Below are 19,399 nucleotides of genomic sequence, written 5' to 3'. Positions count from 1 at the left end.
AGTACAGTACGGGCAGTGCAGTACAGTACAGCGGGAGTAAAGAAGGCCAGCCACACAGTCTCCCCTATTCTAATCTTCATTTGAACTACAGAAAACCAGATAAGGGGACAGCCCTGTCACTTGGCTGTCCCCTGGAGATGCTGACGCCTATGAGAGAGCATTGGACCACGGGGGAGGGGAAAAAATAGACATATTTATTTAAAAATAAAAGACAATAAAATGAATAAAAAAAAATGAAGCCTGCAGCAGTGACCAGAGGCAAACAGAAAGCTCTGTTGGTGGGCAGAAAAGGAGGGCAGATTAATTTGGGTGCTATGTTGTATGGCCGTGCAGCGCACTGTTAAAGCTGCAGTGTACTGAATTGTAAAAAAAAATCACTGGGGGGGGGTTGTTAGTAAGCTTATGGTCCTTAAGCGGTTAAAGTGAACCTGAGATTAATAATAAATGTATACATACCTGCAGCTTCCTCCAGCCCCATCCACACCGATAGCTCCTTCAATGTCCTCTGCCGCCTCCTTGTTCTGCTTTCAGCAGCCCGATAGCTTGGCAAGACGGGGCGCACTGCGCGGCCCGGCCTTTGTGCGTGCGCCCTGCCGTGCTCCGGTGGCCGGGGGCGAAACGGGGGCTCGCGCATGCGCCGACTGGCCACAACTGGTCAAAATGATGGGGCTGTGCTAACAGGGGGGGCGAGGAGGTGGAGGAAGACAGCGTGGGAGTGATCGGTGTGGAGGGGGATGGAGGAAGCCCAAGTATGCATGCATTGTTTATTAATGTTTGTCTCTGGTATACTTTAAGTGGCCCTCTCAGGCTTTTAAAAATCTGGGAGTACACATTACCCCACGCCCCAGACACCTGGTGGCTCACAACTTTACACCTGCACTGGAACGTATTAAACAAGACTTACAAACAGTGGCGGAACAATAGACACTGCAACAGATGCCTCCTCGGGGGGTGGGGGGGGGGGCAGAAGCCACAGGGGGCCCCGTGGTTGGAAAAGTTTGAGAGACTGACAACTCAAGGCATGGAGGGAAAATGTATTCTGCCCTCGTACCATTGTTATATTGACTGCATGTGTTCACCGCACAGATAAGAAATTATACATACTTTGGAATTTGTACACTGTCCCTGCTCCTTTGGGTTCATAAAAAAAATCTGTCTCACACTGCAGCAAAGTTCTGATGACTTTACAAAATAAAGGAGTCATAGGTTGAAAAAAAGTTGTAGACTGGCCCTTATTCAGTAATCCCTCAGAAGAGATTCTTAAATTCTTATCACACACAGGCTAGTGACCTTATGGTGTCTGATTAGGGAGGGACACAATGGAGTTGGTAAGATTGATGTCTGACTGTCGCTGCCTCATTGAGAGCTTGTTGTCTCATACTGAGTGCAAGATCCTGTAATAACAGTATCAATCAGTGATATTCAGATGTTTTGCCAAAGTTACAGTAAATACTGTATCTTATGTTCAGCATGTCATTGTTATTCCTCCATATAGCATGTGCTCTCATGTAGTAAAATAATACATCTGTGTGTGTATGTATGTACTGGGAGCAGAGCTGCGGCAAGGGACTTGTCGTCTGCAAGGGGCTGGAGGAAGCCCCTAGGTAAGTAGATCTGGGAGCAGCATAGATTGCCTGACAAGTGTTTCTACAGTGGTTTGCAAACGTATTCGTCCCCCTTGAAGTTTTCCACATTCTGTCATATTACTTCCATAAACATGAATCAATTTTATTGGAATTCCACGTGAAAGACCAATACAAAGTGGAGTACACGTGAGAAGTGGAACGAAAATCATACATGATTCCAAATTTTTTTTACAAATAAATAACTGCAAAGTGGGGTGTGCGTAATTATTCAGCCCCCTGTGGTCTGAGTGCAGTCAGTTGCCCATAGACATTGCCTGATGAGTGCTAATGACTAAATAGAGTGCACCTGTGTGTAATCTAATGTCAGTACAAATACAGCTGCTCTGTGATGGCCTCGGAGGTTGTCTAAGAGAATATTGGGAGCAACAACACCATGAAGTCCAAACAACACACCAGACAGGTCATAGATAATGTTATTGAGAAATTTAAAGCAGGCTTAGGCTACAAAAAGATTTCCAAAGCCTTGAACATCCCACAGAGCACTGTTCAAGCGATCATTCAGAAATGGAAGGATTATGGCACAACTGTAAACCTACCAAGACAAGGCCGTCCACCTAAACTCTCAGGCCAAACAAGGAGAGTGCTGTCCAAGGGTTCATCGCTACTCACAGTGTCTACATCCACACTTAAGGCCAGGTAGTCAGGTACCTGCCGGTCCACGCGTTGGTGGAGGGTGGATCCGGAAGTCGAGGCGTTGGACTAAAGAATGTCCGCATGTCCGACATTACCATGAGATCGCTGGAGCGTCCTGTCCTTGCCTGAGTGGACATGGGAGGAGGATTACTAGCAGTGGTACCTTTATTGCGTTGTGCTGTGATATCACTTAAACGCATTGTAAAGCATACTTGCCAGCTTGTTCTGCATGTGCTGTATCCTTTCTGCCTTCTGGTGAGTTGGTAACATGTCCGCCACTTTGTGCCTATACCGAGGGTCTAGTAGCATGGCCACCGAGTACAGCTCATTCCCCTTGAATTTTTTTTATACGGGGGTCCCTCAACAGGCTGGATAGCATGAAAGACGAAATCTGCACAAAGTTGGATGCAGACGTACTATCCATTTACTCTTGCTCTTCCTCAGTGATGTCAGGTAAGTCCTCCTTCTCCCCCCAGCCACGAACAATACCCCGGGAACGTTGAGCAGCACAAGCCCCCTGCGACGCCTGCTGCAGTTGTTCTTCTGCCACCGCCGCCGCCTCCTCCTCCAAAGAAACACCTTCCTCATCATCTGAGTCTGACTCTTCTTCCCCACACGACTCCTCCTCCCCCTCTCTGTGCTGCCGCAGGTGTTGAGGAAACATCAAATTTTGATGTAAATTGCTTCCACAACTGTTCCAGTCGTAACTGTTCCTCTTCACGCTCCTCCACAGCTTGATCCACCACTCTACGCACGGCACGCTCCAGGAAGTAAGCGTACAGGATCAAGTGGCTGATGGTACCTTCACTGCGACTCACCAGGTTGGTCACCTTCTCAAACGGCCACATGAGCCTGCATGCATTTTGCATCAGTGTCCAGTTCGGGGGCCAGAACATTCCTATCTCCCCAGATTGTGTCCTTCTACTGAAATTGTAGAAGTACTGGGTGTCCTTCCTCTGGGTCTTCCTCTACCTCTGTTTGTTTTGTCCGTTGTGTCCATACCGGTGGGGGATGAAGTGAAAGGTATGCACTGACTTGACTAATACAATGTGCAGTCACACAGGTGCAGTTAACAGATATGCACGGAGTGGTATATCACACTGCGTGCACTCACATAGGTAGGTGGGTGCACTGAATACAACAGGTAGGTATATGCAATGATGAGGGGGGTGCACTGAACACAACAGGTATGTATATGCAGTGATAGGTATTACAATGTGCACCTGTCACACACAGACAGGTAGCGGACAGACACAATGACACTGCGTGCGCTAAACTCACGTAGGTAGGTGGGTGCACTGTGAACAACAGGTAGGTAGGTATATGTTGGCTGATGGTGTAATGGTTAAGGGCTCTGCATCTGACACAGGAGACCAGGGTTCGAATCTCGGCTCTGCCTGTTCAGTAAGCCAGCACTAATTCAGTAGGAGACCTTTGGCAAGTCTCCCTTACACTGCTACTGCCAATAGAGCGCGCCCTAGTGGCTGCTGCTCTGCTCTGGCGCTTTGAGTCCGCAAGGAGAAAAGCGCAATATAAATGTTATTTGTCTTGTCTTGTCTATATGCAGTACTGGGTATTACACTGTGCACCTGTCACACACAGACAGGTAGTGGACAGGCACAGTGACACTGCGTGCGCTCACGTGGGTGCACTGTGAACAACAGGTAGGTAGGTATATGCAGTACTGGGTATTACAATGTGCACCTGTCACACACAGACAGGTAGCGGACAGGCACAGTGACACTGTGTGCGCGCAACTCACGTAGGTAGGTGGGTGCACCTACAACAGGTAGGTAGGTATATGCAGTACTGGGTATTACAATGTGCACCTGTCACACACAGACAGATAGCGGACAGGCACAGTGAAACTGCGTGCGCTCAGCTCACGTAGGTAGATGGGTGCACTGTGAACAACAGATAGGTAGGTATATACAGTACTGGGTATTACAATGTGCAGCTGCCTGTCACACACACAGGTAGTCACTGAATGTGCTGGGCCTGGCAGTGGCACACACAGTATGAATTAGCAGGGCTGTCTATGCAACACAAGTGTCAGTGGGACACACACAGAAAAAAAAATAGATCACAAGAACAAGATTAGCTCTCAAAAGAGCTGTTGTAGGGTGCTATTTTAGCAATAAGAATCAGCAAGGAGCAAGCTAAGAAGCCTACAAGAGCCTCAGCCTAACTAATCTTTCCCTATGAGAGAGTCTGCAGCAGCTGTCCCTTCTCTATTTACTGCAGGCACACGAGTGAATATAATGTCTTGCCTTTTATAAGGGGGGGAGTGGCTCCAGGAGAGAGTGTAGCCTAATTGGCTACAATGTGCCTGCTGACTGTGATGTAGAGGGTCAAAGTTGACCCTAATGGTGCATTATGGGGGCGAACCGAACTTCCAGAAAAGTTTGCGGTTCTCCGCGATCGCGAACCACTGGAAAATCGCCGGGAACCGTTCGCCAGCAAACCGTTCGGGCAATCTCTATCGTACACCTCCGCCTCCTCCGAGTCTCAGCAGCCCATAGTACTCGGAGGAGGTGGAGGTGTACCTACCTGCCACCGTCCTTGAGCTATCAGTGTGAATATCCACAGTGTGAGTGAAGAAAGTGACTGGTGCTGGGTGCTTGAGCAGGGCCAGTCCTGCAGCTTACATACAACCGGGTAGTGTGTGTCTTAGGGACTCTCTACCCACTGAGCCTCCTGTGCCAGTGTTTTTAGTGGGGTGGGATGCTGAGGTGGGTGAGGGGTGGTTTGATCAACACACAGTCGATCATTTTTTACCAATAAAAACACTTTTTGCATACTGTTTGAGCACCTGCAGCGTTTACTTTTTTTTCCATTTCTCCATTTTTTTCCATTTATCACACAACCTCACTTCCTGCTCTCAGTGGGGACAGGAATTGAATGAGGAATACTTTCTGAAACCAGAACCCAAACTAAACTAAAAAGTCTGACAAAGGTTCTACCTTTTCTGCATTTGATACATTGCTAAAGTACATAAGAAAATGACAGGAGTTCCATTTAAAATAGCTAATAAATTCCCAAATGCAGCGTGCAACTTTTATAGCTTTTGCTAATTTGACAAATTCACACTTTTATTAAATGGATTTCAAAGCGATTTTGTACATTTTCTGTCATTATGAATCATGGATCCTATCGAAGTCGGTTTGTGAGAGACTGCACTCTCATCATATAAACTATATGTTCACCAACATGAATATGATCTTGTCATCAAGGGTGTGTAAACAGCATTTTTTTCTTGGTAAGTCGACTGTGCTATTTACCCTGATCTCTTTGGGCCCTGGCATCACTGTACTGTCAGTCCCTCCTCATCAGGCATTCAGAGAAATGCTGGTTGGTATTAAAGTGGCCTGAAAGTCAGCATTTCTACTTAGCTCTAAAAGATTCCTCACAGCTTTAAAGCTACTGTCCCAGAAAAAAATTCTAGCAGAACATCACTGAAATGGTTAAACAAAGCACTTTGTCCTGCTATTCAGCTTCAAATCCGCATCCAAACTGGAGATAACAGTATCTTTTTTACTTGTTAAACACAAATGTATCAACTCTGAATGTAAACAAACACTCTCTGAAAAGCTGTCTCTGCTTCAGGCACACACAGTGTTCAGAATAGCTAATTAGAAGATTTTCATATATAATAAAAAGCCGTTATAATAGAAAAGAATATAATGCAATGGCAGCTTTCAGGGCAAGATAAACTACACTTTAGAAACTTGTAATTTGTAGACAGACAATATTACTTGTGCACAAAAGCAAATATGATAACTGTATGAGTAATAAAAAGTAGGAAAACACATTTTTTATTGAATGTTATGTCAGAGTTTAAGATCACTTTAAGGTACTAAGAAATGTTGTGTTCTGATCTTATTATGAAACATTCTGGTTTCTCTTTGCACATTTTAGATCAGTTTTGTTAAAATGTAGTGTCTGTCTTCAGTGTCTTGTGTGTCTGCAAAACCACAACATGAATTTTGACTTTTACTATAGCGCAGAGATATAGCCTCTGTACATAATGTAACCATATACTGTACATGTATTTTCATGTGTGTATGTGTGTGTTACTGTTCACACTGTAAAAATATACACAAAATGAACAATATGTATGCATTATAATTTAACACATTGAACAGCAAACCTGTTTACAGCATGCACTTTGTACTTTGTAATTTGTACTTTTATGAAAAGCAGTACAAATATGAAACAAAATAACTTTGCAATACTGTTTTATTAATAAATAACTTACCATTCTAAAATAATCCACAAGAGAATCGGGACTCCATGTGTGCACTTCGGCGCAAGATGGCACTTTCCGAAAATCCATTCTTATATTTAGAGAGCAGTGCAGTTCATAACAGAGGATTCAAATATTTGAATGTCGAGACAGCCTGTGTCACATATAAACAAATAAACTGCTAATATATCCTAAAGGTTTTCTAAGATGTGATGATGGCGCCAAAGAAACTTACATCTAAAAGTTACTGCATGTTCGTTCAGCTGCAGACTGACACAGCTTTTGACAAAGTGAAAACATCCCCCATGGTACAGTCCTTATTTCTCAGAAAAGTTGCTCATTTCCTTTACCACTTCCTCATTCAAAACATGAAGTTATACAAACTGCAGTGAACACATTTATTTTTGGGTTTGAATTTAAAACATAATTACAAGGTTACAATAATTGCAATGTGAATCTGCATGCAGCAATAGTATGCTCCATTGTACTAACTAGACTACCAGGGAAATTTATATAAGGGGAAAGAAACCATTAAACCAACAGGGTCCATGAAAAATATAAGAAAGGGGACAGGAACTTCTAGATCACCAGGGGAAGCAATGGGGAGGGGGGACTAGACTACCAAGGAAAATAATACAAGGGGGGCTACTAGACCACAAGTCTCCATGGAATATGAGAATGGGGAGGGGGATACTAGACCACCAAGTAAAATTGTATAGCTGTATGGGGGGGGGGGGGGGGGGGCAATAGACTACCAGGGTAATTTATATAAGGAGAAAGGGACCAAGTGGGAGGGGGACCACTAGTCCACTAGGAAGAACTATCACAAGGGAAGTGGGACCACTAGACCACCAGGGAAACTATAAGGAGAAGGGGGACTACTAGATCACCAGGGAACCTGATGATGGGGGGGGGGGGGGGTACAACTAGACCACCAGGAAATGTTATAAAGAGGAGAGATTACCACTAGACCACCAGATAATGCAATATGGGTGAGGGGAATCACTAGACCACCAGGGAAAGCTACATAGGATAGGGAGCAAGAAGAATTATCAAAGTACACCATCCCTACTGTAAAGCATGGTGGTGGATCTCCAATGTTTTGGGTGTGTGGGAGCTACAGCAGCACAGCGAATTTGGTCAGCATATTCAGAGAATACTGAAAGACAATTTGCACTCTTCAGCCCAGAAGTTGCACATGGAACGCACTTGCGCTCTCTCCAGATGTTACGTTCACTGTTCTTTTGTGAATATAAACCATAGAGTAATTTCATATAGGTGCTCTGTTATGTGGACCTAATGTGTGCATCAAAAAAGGGCGCCTGGAAAAAAGGGCGCGGGATACAGCCGAAATGATAAGTTGTAGTGTAAAACAATATTTTCCGTTTATAGCTTATAAATGAAAATCTAGTGCTAAATAGGTTGTATAAACGGAAATGAAGCGTCAAATAGCGTCTATAACAAAAAACGATATTTAGGCTCCGTTCACATCACAAACGCGGACGGGCACGCACACGGAACGCAACACGTAGGAACGCATGCCATCCGCGTTTGTGTGCGTTGCGTGGCTGATCCCATCACTGAAAAGTGAATGGGACAGCCACGCGTTTCTACAAAAAATGCGTGCAGCATGCGTTCCCGGACCGCACATGTCCGGAACGCATGCAGTGTGAACATCAGACATTGCACTCTATGCAATGTCTGATGTCGGCACCTGCACGCGTTTCCAAAACGCGTCTGGAAACGCGTGCAGTGTGAACGGGGCCTTACACTTGTATTAAGCATAGTAATACAATGGTAGATTTTACAGGTATTTTACTGCAATTATACCTAACTGTAGGCTCACACAAATCTCTCCCTATCCCTAACCCATTGACCCCCCTTTGTGTAAATGTACATAGTTTAATAAATTGTATATATTACAAATATTGTACTGTAACTATACCTAACCCTACTCTCACATGGAACCCTCCCTGTACCTATCTCTAACCCCTAGACCCCCCTGGTGGTGCCTAACCCTAACCACCCCCTGGTGGTGCCTAACCCTAAAACCCCCTGGGTGGTGCCTAACCACTTCCTGGTGGTGCCTAACCCTAAGACCCCCCTGGTGGTGAGTAACCCTAACCACCCCCATTGTGGTGCCTAACCCTAATGCTGGGGATACACGGTATGTTTCTGTACCATGTATCGAGCAGCTGATGCCGGGAGCTGATAATATTCAGCAGGTCCAATGACCCTGCTCGATCCCCGCCCGCTCGATCCCCGCTGTCGGAAAATGGCAGGGAATCGAGTGGCTGATAAGGAAGCGCCGGCGGGGACGAGCGGGAATTGATCTGGGCGACGCGGGGATGCGGCGGGAGTCGATCCGGCGGCTAATCGAACTGCCAGATCGCTCCGTGTATGCCCAGCATAGGACCTCCCTTGTGGTGCCTAACCCTAAATCTCCCCTGGTGGTGCCTAAACCTAACCATCCCCCTGGTGGTAACTAACCCTAACCATCTTCACTGCACAAACACTATTACACACATATAAACAATAATGTCTTTAACCTCCTTGCCGGTTATCCCGAACACAGTTCGGGGTAACCTGCGCAGGAGGATTTCTCAGGCCCCGCTGGGCCGATTTGCATAATTTTTTTTTTGTTACAAGCAGCTAGCACTTTGCTAGCTGCTTGTAACTTGCGATCGCTGCCGCTCGCCGCCGATTCGCCGCTACCCGCCGCGCCGAGCCGCCCCCCCCCCCCGCCCCGGACCCCTGCGCAGCCTGGCCAATCAGTGCCAGGCAGCGCTAAGGGGCGGATCGGGGTTCCCTCTGACGTCACGACGTCCATGACGTCGGTGACGTCATCCCGCCCGTCCATGGCGACCGGGGAAGCCCTGCAAGAAATCCCGTAGGTAGGGGGATGCCGCCGCTCAGCGGCTATCATGTAGCGAGCCCTTGGCTCGCTACATGATTTAAAAAAAAAAAAAAAAAAGTGCGGCGCTGCCTCCTTGCCGGATTTTTTAGACCGGCAAGGAGGTTAATCCTTAAAATACTTCTGTGACAATCCAGCCCCGCGATCCCGTCTCCAAGACGTTAAAAGACCAGTTGCTGGATCATCAGAAGAAGGTAGTAATGTGACAGAGCGTGCCAATCTCGTCTAATCTGCTTCCGTTAGCTTTAGCAGGAAGTACGGTGAGCAGACTGACAATAACGATTGGTCTCACAACTGCCGACAATATGTAACGTGTCAATCACTCACCAATCCCATATTACTAGGCCACTGTTGCCATGCAAGTCTCGTGCACTAGAGACTTCTGGAGGCAGATTCACTGTGTGCGTAGTAAACGGTTAAGATTGGTTGGAGGTGCCCATACATGTACATTCACGATTGTATGTAGAATCGGTAAACTAAAAATATTGATTTCGTGCTGGAAATCGGGTAATTTCACTGTCACCACTGTCCATGTTGAATGGAGCAGACAGTCTCCAACTAGCTACTCCTAAAAGTAAGAAAACGGTTATTTACAACCTAGCTGGCAAATCAACAATTTAGAAGAAAATAATAACTGCATTAGTATGACTCTCCAGAGGGCAGATTCTTTGTAGCAATAATGACCAGAACAGGCACAAGACTGAATGATAAAATCGTTACTTTTATTCTAAAACTACATACACACTGCATACTTTAGCCCACAGATAAATATGCCTGCCCGGCAGAACAGATTGGTTTGATAGAAAGAGAGTAGAGATGAAAGAGAAACAGAATGTCTTAAAATACAGTTCAAATACCGTTATTGGTAGTCCATGCGGCAATCGCAAGTCTTTGGAGAAAGTCCAAGATGGCCGATTGCCATATAGGCCAAGGGGCCCTTTTGTGTGATATAATCAAAGGGATTTTTGCTAGTGTCCAGCTGGCTGTCAGATGTTATACCCCTCACTTCAGCAAGGATGAGTTAGGGCGATGATCACACACCTCTTTGGAACCTAAGATAAACCAGCCCCTTCTCATGGAGACCAAAATATATCTAAATCAGGATTGGTGTTGTATCTCCAAAACCGTACAGGTCATGTTAAATCTAATAACATTTTTAGGTCAATCAGAATTTATCGATAACAATGATATCAAACTTGAGGCGTTTGGAGCGAACTGTGACAACAAAATGCATATCTCTGCTTTGGAAGGGCTTAAGTGAATTTGGAAACATCCAATCGTGTGGTTTGTTCCGAATTTCATAATAAGCAGGTTCTAACGGCCGACTCTCATTTGGAAAGTCATATTTATGACAAAAGATGGATTTCATATTTGGGAGTTCATAGAAAGGTTTTCTTAACTTAGTGAGAATCTCAGCTGGGAGATGGCCTCCTTTGATCTCTTCAGCTGAGGGAATCCTAGGGGACTCCCTTGCTGAGATTGATGCCGGTCAGTCTGACATTCTTGGTCTAGATTGGTTCTGTCAAGCTCATATCTGACTTCATCTGATGGATGAGCCATAAACTTTCCAGGGATGCTTGGGAACAGCTTTCACACATAGATGAGGGGTTTTCTAATTAGAAACTATCAAAGTGCCAGGGAAGAGAGAGAGAAAAAAAAAGTTGATTTAAAAAAAAGGTCAGCTTGGTTGCTTGCAATGAAACGTGCGTTTGTGACATAAATGGCGCACACACGGCTTTCTCGGGAACCGTGTTAACATCACATGTCCTTCCGGGGGAAGATTGCGGAACAACTGTTCTCACACGAGACCACGACTGAAGCAATACACACTTGCTACATGGGTTCATTACAGCGGGGAAGCCTGGGTTTCACATGAACTTGGGGGGTTGCCCTTTTTGTGTTGGTCAGTGGTTTAGTCAGGATGCTACAGGGCTTGACAAACTTCCTGTAGTACCCCGCTGTTCCCAGAGAGGCCTGTACCTCTGTCATGACAATCTGATCTGCGTCTGGTTCAACGGTCAGATTGTCAGCTGACAGCTGTGCTAGTACCAGGGACAAGTGATCACAGTGTTGCTCCCATGTTGGGCGGAACACAGGGATGTTTTCCGGGTACATGACTGCACAACCGTGCTTGCCTCTTAACGGGTCGTTCAACGCCTGTTGAAAGGTGGCTGGGGCATTCATCACACCAAAAGACATCCACATCGAGGCGAAATGGCAGGATGAATGTGGATTCCTGGCGAGCCTCAGGCATGGTTGAATCTGCCAGTATCTGTAGCTCCGATCCCTGATCGTTAGATAGTTGTCGGATGCCAGTCAATCTAACAGATCACCGAGGGGAGGCACGGATATGCATCGGTTATTGTGATGTCATCCAGCCTCCTATAGTCCTCACAGAACCTGGTGGCCTGTGGGCTAGAGGATTTGCGGAGGACAGCCATCTGTAACATCTCCTCATACTTCCTCTTTACTTTTGCTTGCACTTCTGGAGGGTAGGGGATCTGCCGTAAGGGCTTGTGAGTCCCCGGAGCCCTTCTGTGAATTTCTGTATTGGCTTGCCCAGGGTTCCTGTGAAGGTTTCGCTCGGGTTGCGCAGTGCGCTTCAGCGAGGCCTTCTGGGAGTATGAGAGGTGGGGGTGACTTTTACATCATCCGCCAATTCTCGTGTGGGAGCTATCAAGCCTGACAAGGGATCTGTGTCTTTCTGTTCTAACTGGCTATACACTCCTAGCACTTCCTGTGTTCTGTCTGACTGGGCTTGTAACAGATTCTCATGGACCGTGTTTTCACCTAGGGTGTCTGTTACTTGGGGAAAGGGTTCACTGGAGTATTTACCATTCTCCCTGTACACCTGTAATGGAGCTTCCGCTTCTGGAAGATGCTAATCTGAGGTAACTAACGTTACCTCGCCCTCTCCCTCTAACTCCTTACTCTCAACTCCTCCCCCACCACTGTCACTCTTCAAACCCACCAATCCCCAGACACCACTGACAGCAGGTTCGTGAGAACCCGCAATGGTCATGGTGTCGCTGTTTTAAAGAAACAGCACACCTTTTGACCTTGCAGCTTTCATACCTCACTATGTACTAACTTACCCCACCAAAAAACAGAAGCTGTGGGCCGTATAAACATGTTCCAACAGAACCCCCTTAACTTATACTTACTAAAATCACCACGTGACTACTCTTGACTGTTGGAACGATACAATTTTTATTGTAACCGGCCACAGCTGTAAAAAACATTTATTTAGACCAAAAACATCATAATAACAACATCCAAACAGTTATAATCTCCAAACATGAATCACATATAAAATTTGCATAAACAAACATAACACTCAAAACAGAAAGTGCATTGATCTTCATCCCATTGCTAGGAAAAGGAAAGAGGGGCCCTCCAACACTCACTTTGCGTGAAGCCAACAACCCCCAGCCGTTAACCTTGGCTCGGGGATTCCCTGAGCTCACACACATGACCATCACCACCATTAACCAAAATAAGGCTTTTCAAAGCCCAGCGTAGCCCCTCGTTCAAAATGTCTCCAACACCCCTAGCAAAGGACTGCCACAAACAGGCCCAAAGGAACACCTTACTTTGGACCTGCCCCACAATTTTGCCGCCAACTCGATTTTTTCCTGGAGCAACAATGTGAACAAGTTGGATCCATCTCTGTTCAGATGCACTCCATCCTTACGAAAATACATCCGTTTCCCTCCAATCCGACATGCCGAGCCACCGAGCCTCCGTTTCGCACAACAAATTTTCCCACTGCTCGATTTTACCTTAATCCGCCCTTTTTCTATAGCACCATGATCCCGAGCGTAATGCCACCGAAATCTGGGTATGATGTCAGACCACACTACCAAGAGGCCAGAAATTGCCTCCCGCATAGCGTTGATGCCCGAAATCATAGACCTCATCAGTGACCTCAATGGTACAAGCCCAAGGTCATTCCCCCCCCCCCCGCGTGTAAAACAACAATCCCCAGTGCTGGCTCCCTCTGCAACTTCCTGTAAAACAATCCCAACATATCTGACCACTGCAAACCTCTCACTCCTTACCAGCATAATAAAACATCCTCAGGTGCAAATTCGAGCTGGGTACCACTGTGTCGGAGGGACGCATTCTTCTCAGCCCAGAAAAGAAACGAATGACCCAGCAGGCCAGCAGCCAGCTTGTGCAGGCACGGCGAACTGAAAATAACCAAAAATTACAAATTACCAACAACGCGTTGATAATAACACTTTTTTTTTAATTTTTATTTTTTTATGCTCACCCACACACATCTAACACCATCCTGACACCCCGCACACATCCAGCTCCGGCCGCTCCAATATACCAGCCCGGTCCCCCTCTGCTTGCTGCTCATCAGTGTATCACTATATTCTGGGCCATATGCGGACACACATACAATCTATATCTGTTCGACTGCCACCTCCCAATCCTCTGAACCATGCCCCGCGACATTCCCAATCTTGCCGCTTCTGTAGCTGCACCAATTCTAAACGAATGCGCCCCATATTCCTCCTTCCGTAAGCCCAAGCCCACTAGACATCGCTTCAAAACCACCCGGAATTGAAACATCGATAAAGAACAGCCATCCTCATGAATCAATAGCTGCGCCCTGGTTTGGGGCCGCAGCCTCATATAATTCACTCATACTACCAAAGGGCACAATTCAGACCCTTGTAAGGGGTAAAGATCCAGACTCACCCCTTTCCCCACCTGATCAGTTTTTGAAGAATGTATGTGGACTGACAAAACCCCTCCCCTCACAACCTCATTATTGACCTGCAGACCCCCCGATATCTGATGGTTAGCGCTTACAAGCTCGCTCACCCGCAGTGCTGCATAAAACGCCAACGCAAAAGCCAATTTAAACAATGCCACCTCAAAAGGAGAGGTGCACGCTATCGCCAACTGCTGAAATAAACCCCCCAGTATCTCCCAAGTAATTGGCCGTCGACTGTCCGGGAACCCGATATTTTCTACGCCAACCCTTTAACGCCTGGCCCACTAGGAAATTCTTTGTAAAATCCTCCCACCCCCACATCTTAGACAGGAAGGCTAACGCTGCCAGCTTTTTGTCAAGCACCGATGGTGATACACCTTCCTCCAACCACTGCCCCACTAACCAAAGGAAGAGATCCCGTCTGCCCCCACGAGTGTCGGGGAAATCCAGCTCCGACTGCCACCCGAACCTAGAGAGACCATACCTTGTAATATGAATCCCACATGGCAGGAGCCACTGAACGCTTCATCCAATCCTCCGGCCATGCTTCCGTACACCACCTGCCCACGAAATACGCTCCGAAACCCACTGAGCCAGCCACGTCAGTAAACAACTCCAGCTGCTCGTTATCAGCCACTGGCTCAAGCCAATAAGACAACAAGCCATTAAATTGCAGTAGGAATTCCAACCATACCCCCAAATCTTCCCTGTGATCACTATTAAGACGGATAAAATGGTGTGGCTCCAGTACCTCGCTCGTGGCCAAAGACAATCTCTGAAAATATCCGACCCATGGGAATGACCTTGCATGCAAAATTCAACTTACCCAACAATGATTGGACCTCACGGAGTCATCTTCCTTCTCCCTTTGCCTTTGCCACACCTGCAATTAAATCCTGCAATTTATCCTCTGGCAGTCTTCAAACTTTTTGAATGGAGTCTATCTCTATCCCCAAATATTTTAACACTGTACTGGGGCCTTCAGTTTTTTCAGTTGCAATGGGAACCCCGAACTCATGGAAGATGTGCCCCACTTCCCTCAAAATCAATTCACACATCCGCAGACCAGATGGCGTGACCCAGAAAAAATCATCTAGGTAGTGCGTGATCGCATAAAAACCCATCTGTTGTTTTACCACCCATTCTAAAAACGTGCTGAACATTTCAAAGAGGGTACAGGAGATGGAACGCTCTATCGACATAGTAGCCACCACCGTCTAAATAACATCCAAGTAATTTCATGCTCTGGGAGCAGCTGGGATGCTGACTCAATGTCAGTCTTTGCCATGAGAGCTCCCTCCCCCGCCACTCGTGCCATGCCCAGTGCCTTATCGAATGGGGCATAAGACACCGAAGACAATTCTCTGACTATGCCATCATTCCCCTTTTGGGAATGACAAATGATGGATCAGCCTAAATTTACCTGCCTCCTTTTTTGGGACAACCCCCAGGGGAGACACAATCAAATCTTGCATCTGTGGCGTAGAGAACGGGCCTGCCATTCTCCCTAATTTAACCTCTTATTCTAATTTATCCCTAATGACTTGTGGAAGCAATCTTGCAGACTTCAGATTCCTCTTTTTTGGGGGCCGAAATTGAGCTGACGATGGGATCACAAAACCGCAACTAAAACCCTCCCTTAGCACCGCCGCCGCCTGCCGACCCTCATAGCGATCGAGCCAGGGCACCATCGCCTCGAGAATCACCGAATGATTGCTGGCGCAAAAGGAACATTCGTGGCGGTATTTACAGGAAGCTCCCCACTTGCATTGGGAGTCATTAATAGCCCAGCACACACCTTTTTTGGCTGAGCTAGAAGCCCCTGCACCTGCAGAGGAGGTGCTGCTCGGAAAGGGCGGTGAGCTGCTTGTGGTACCGTACAGCCCGCCTTTTGCGTTCATAACCCGCAGCCAAATACCGATGTCCTTATGATGCCAATCAAGGTCAGGCTGCACTGACTAGAGTTGGGCCAAACGGTTCGCCTGCGAACGGTTCCAGGCGAACTTTGGGGGTTCGCGTTCGCCTGCATCAGGCGAACTTTTGCGGAAGTTCGATTCGCCCCATAATGCTGTATTGAGCAAAATTTTTAGCCTCCATTTCACTGTCAGCAGACATGTTATTGTCAAACACACTGCTTTCAGTGTTAGAGAACCTGCCCTCCCTCCCTCCAAGCTAGGTCCTTTATACCATTTGACTCAGTTGTCTGCCTACACTAATTAATTATGGGACAGCTGCTACACACTCTGCTAGGGAGATTTTAATTCCTCCCTCCTCCCCTTCTACCCTTCTACCGGAGGGAGGAGGGTCTCTTCTGCCAGGGAATTATACTATTTTAAAAACCAGTATACATCATACCATAGCTGGTACATCATACCATAGCTGGGAATACATACATGAGTATACATCATACCATAGCTGGGAATCGAACCCAGATCTCACTGTGTGGTGGACACGTCACCCTAAGCACTGTACCACTACAGAAGTAAGTGAAGCTAGCCTAAAATTTAACATTTATGCTCAATGCAATAGAACCATTAGGTTGCTTAAAGGAGAACTGTAGTGAGAGGTATATGGAGGCTGCCATATTGATTTCCTTTTAAGCTATACCAGTTGCCTGGCAGCCCTGCTGATCTATTTGGCTGCAGTAGTGTGAATCACACCAGAAACAAGCATGCAGCTAATCTTGTCAGATCTTACAACAATGTCAAACACCAGATCATACCATAGCTGGGAATCAAACCCAGATCTCACTGTGTGGTGGGCACGTCACCCTAAGCACTGTACCACTACAGAAGTAAGTGAAGCTAGCCTAAAATTTAACATTTATGCTCAATGCAATAGAACCATTAGGTTGCTTAAAGGAGAACTGTAGTGAGAGGTATATGGAGGCTGCCATATTGATTTCCTTTTAAGCTATACCAGTTGCCTGGCAGCCCTGCTGATCTATTTGGCTGCAGTAGTGTGAATCACACCAGAAACAAGCATACAGCTAATCTTGTCAGATCTTACAAAAATGTCAAACACCAGATCTGCTGCATGCTTGTTCAGGGTCTAGGGCTAAAAGTATTGGAGGCAGAGGATCTGCAGGATAGCCAGGTAACTGGTATTGCTTAAAAGGAAATCAATATGGTAGCCTCCATATACCTTTCACTACAGTTCTCCTTTAAAGGGAACCTTAACTGAGAGTGATATGGCTGTTTCCTGTAAACAATACCAGTTGCCTGGCAGTCCAGCTGATCTTTGTGACTGCAATAGTGGCTGAATCACACCCTGAAACAAGCATGCAGCTAATCCAGTCTGACTTCAGTCAGAGCACCTGATCTGCATGCTTGTTCAGGGGCTGTGGCTAAAAGTATTAGAGACACAGGATCAGCAGGCAATTCAGGCAACTGGTATTATTTTAAAAGGAAAAATTTGCTGCATACTTGTTTCTGGTGTGATTCACACTACTGCAGCCAAATAGATCAGCAGGGCTGCCAGACAACTGGTATAGCTTAAAAGGAAATCAATATGGCAGCCTCCATATACCTCTCACTACAGTTCTCCTTTAAGCAACCTAATGGTTCTATTGCATTGAGCATAAATGTTAAATTTTAGGCTAGCTTCACTTACTTCTGTAGTGGTACAGTGCTTAGGGTGACGTGCCCACCACACAGTGAGATCTGGGTTTGATTCCCAGCTATGGTATGATCTGGTGTTTGACATTGTTGTAAGATCTGACAAGATTAGCTGCATGCTTGTTTCTGGTGTGATTCACACTACTGCAGCCAAATAGATCAGCAGGGCTGCCAGGCAACTGGTATAGCTTAAAAGGAAATCAATATGGCAGCCTCCATATACCTCTCACTACAGTTCTCCTTTAAGCAACCTAATGATTCTATTGCATTGAGCATAAATGTTACATTTTAGGCTAGTTTCACTTACTTCTGTAGTGGTACAGTGCTTAGGGTGACGTGTCCACCACACAGTGAGATCTGGGTTCGATTCCCAGCTATGGTATGATGTATACTCATGTATGTATTCCCAGCTATGGTATGATGTACCAGCTATGGTATGATGTATACTGGTTTTTAAAATAGTATAATTCCCTGGCAGAAGAGACCCTCCTCCCTCCGGTAGAAGGGAGGAGGGAGGTGGGAGGTATTAAAATCTCCCTAGCAGAGAGTGTAGCAGCTGTCCCATAACTAATTAGTGTAGGTAGGCAAATGGTATAAAGGACCTTGCTTGGAGGAGGGAGGGTGGGCGGGTCCTCCAGCAGTGATGTGTATTTCACTCAATTAGGTGTGGCTCCAGGTATTAGAGCTTTTGAAACATGTTTTCTATCATTTTTCCAGTTGATAGAATTTTTTTAAAACTTTGAAAGTTCGCCTCCCCATTGAAGTCAATGGCGGTTCGCGAACTTTTTCGCGAAACGAACCTTTCGCGGAAGTTCGCGAACAGGGTTCGCGAACCTAAAATCGGAGGTTCGGCCCAACTCTAGCACTGACAGCCTCTGCCTAAACTGCTCATCGTACCTTAACCAAGCTAACCCTCCGTACATTCTGTGTGCCTCCCATATTGCATCCAAGTAGCAAAATAACGGCGTACACTTCTCTGGGAATTTTTCCCCGATTACACTCCCCATTATCGTAAACACCTGCAACCAATTCCCAAACGTCCTGGGTATCAGACGAAAACGCCTCCGATCCTTGTCCTCCTCCTTCTGATGTTCCTTCCCCTTAACCCAACGATGTATATTAAAATGCTCGAGAGCCAGCAGCGTGAATATATCTACGTACTCCCTCTTCCACATTTTCTCTTTTACCTCTGCTTTCAAATGAGCTCCTAACGGTCCCTCAAAACAAGTATATGCATGTCCCTTAGCTAAATCCCAATTTGGAACGCGTTTATCCTTCCCCTTTTCTGCCACAACAACCTCCATTGAAGTCGCAAGCGGTGCACTGTCGACGTTGGCCTCCACTACAACCCCTGCTGCTTCCCCCACCGCTGTCTGGATATCCCCACCCCTCGCCGACTCCGGATCCCAAACCCGCGCCACATCCACCGTTGCCCCCCTCTGGCCTGGTTCAAAATGGCCGAGTAGTGACCTTACCCCATCCATTAATCCCGACAACAAGTTAATGCCACTATCCCCCACAGGCAGAGTTTGACCCTCCCCCGCTCTACTTTGCTGTGCAACACGTTGAAACTCATCAGCAAGATGCGCAGGTGTATCACTCCTGCCACCT

At 46.4% G+C, this 19,399-nt stretch overlaps 1 protein-coding gene across 3 annotated transcripts in view; it reads right to left on the bottom strand.

Annotated features, from left to right (window-relative positions):
* Window positions 1-19,399, bottom strand: part of LCP2 (lymphocyte cytosolic protein 2) — a 537,761-nt gene that overhangs the window by 428,568 nt on the left and 89,794 nt on the right. Inside the window, exon 1 of one of the 3 annotated variants that reach the window (XM_068277395.1) lies at window positions 6,761-6,815. The exons of 1 other annotated variant lie outside the window; for it this stretch is intronic. Coding sequence is in view for 1 of the 2 variants with exons in the window: in XM_068277394.1 (XP_068133495.1) it covers window positions 6,538-6,615 (78 nt within the window). In the remaining variant the exon portion in view is untranslated. Of the gene's footprint in view, window positions 1-6,537; window positions 6,816-19,399 lie in introns of those variants that run through there. One more of the 3 variants, XM_068277394.1, reaches the window with a different exon arrangement.

The sequence above is a fragment of the Hyperolius riggenbachi genome, chromosome 3, assembly GCF_040937935.1.
Source record: "Hyperolius riggenbachi isolate aHypRig1 chromosome 3, aHypRig1.pri, whole genome shotgun sequence".
Classification (NCBI taxonomy): Eukaryota; Metazoa; Chordata; class Amphibia; order Anura; family Hyperoliidae; genus Hyperolius; species Hyperolius riggenbachi.
This window is presented reverse-complemented; position numbering and strand designations above follow the sequence as displayed.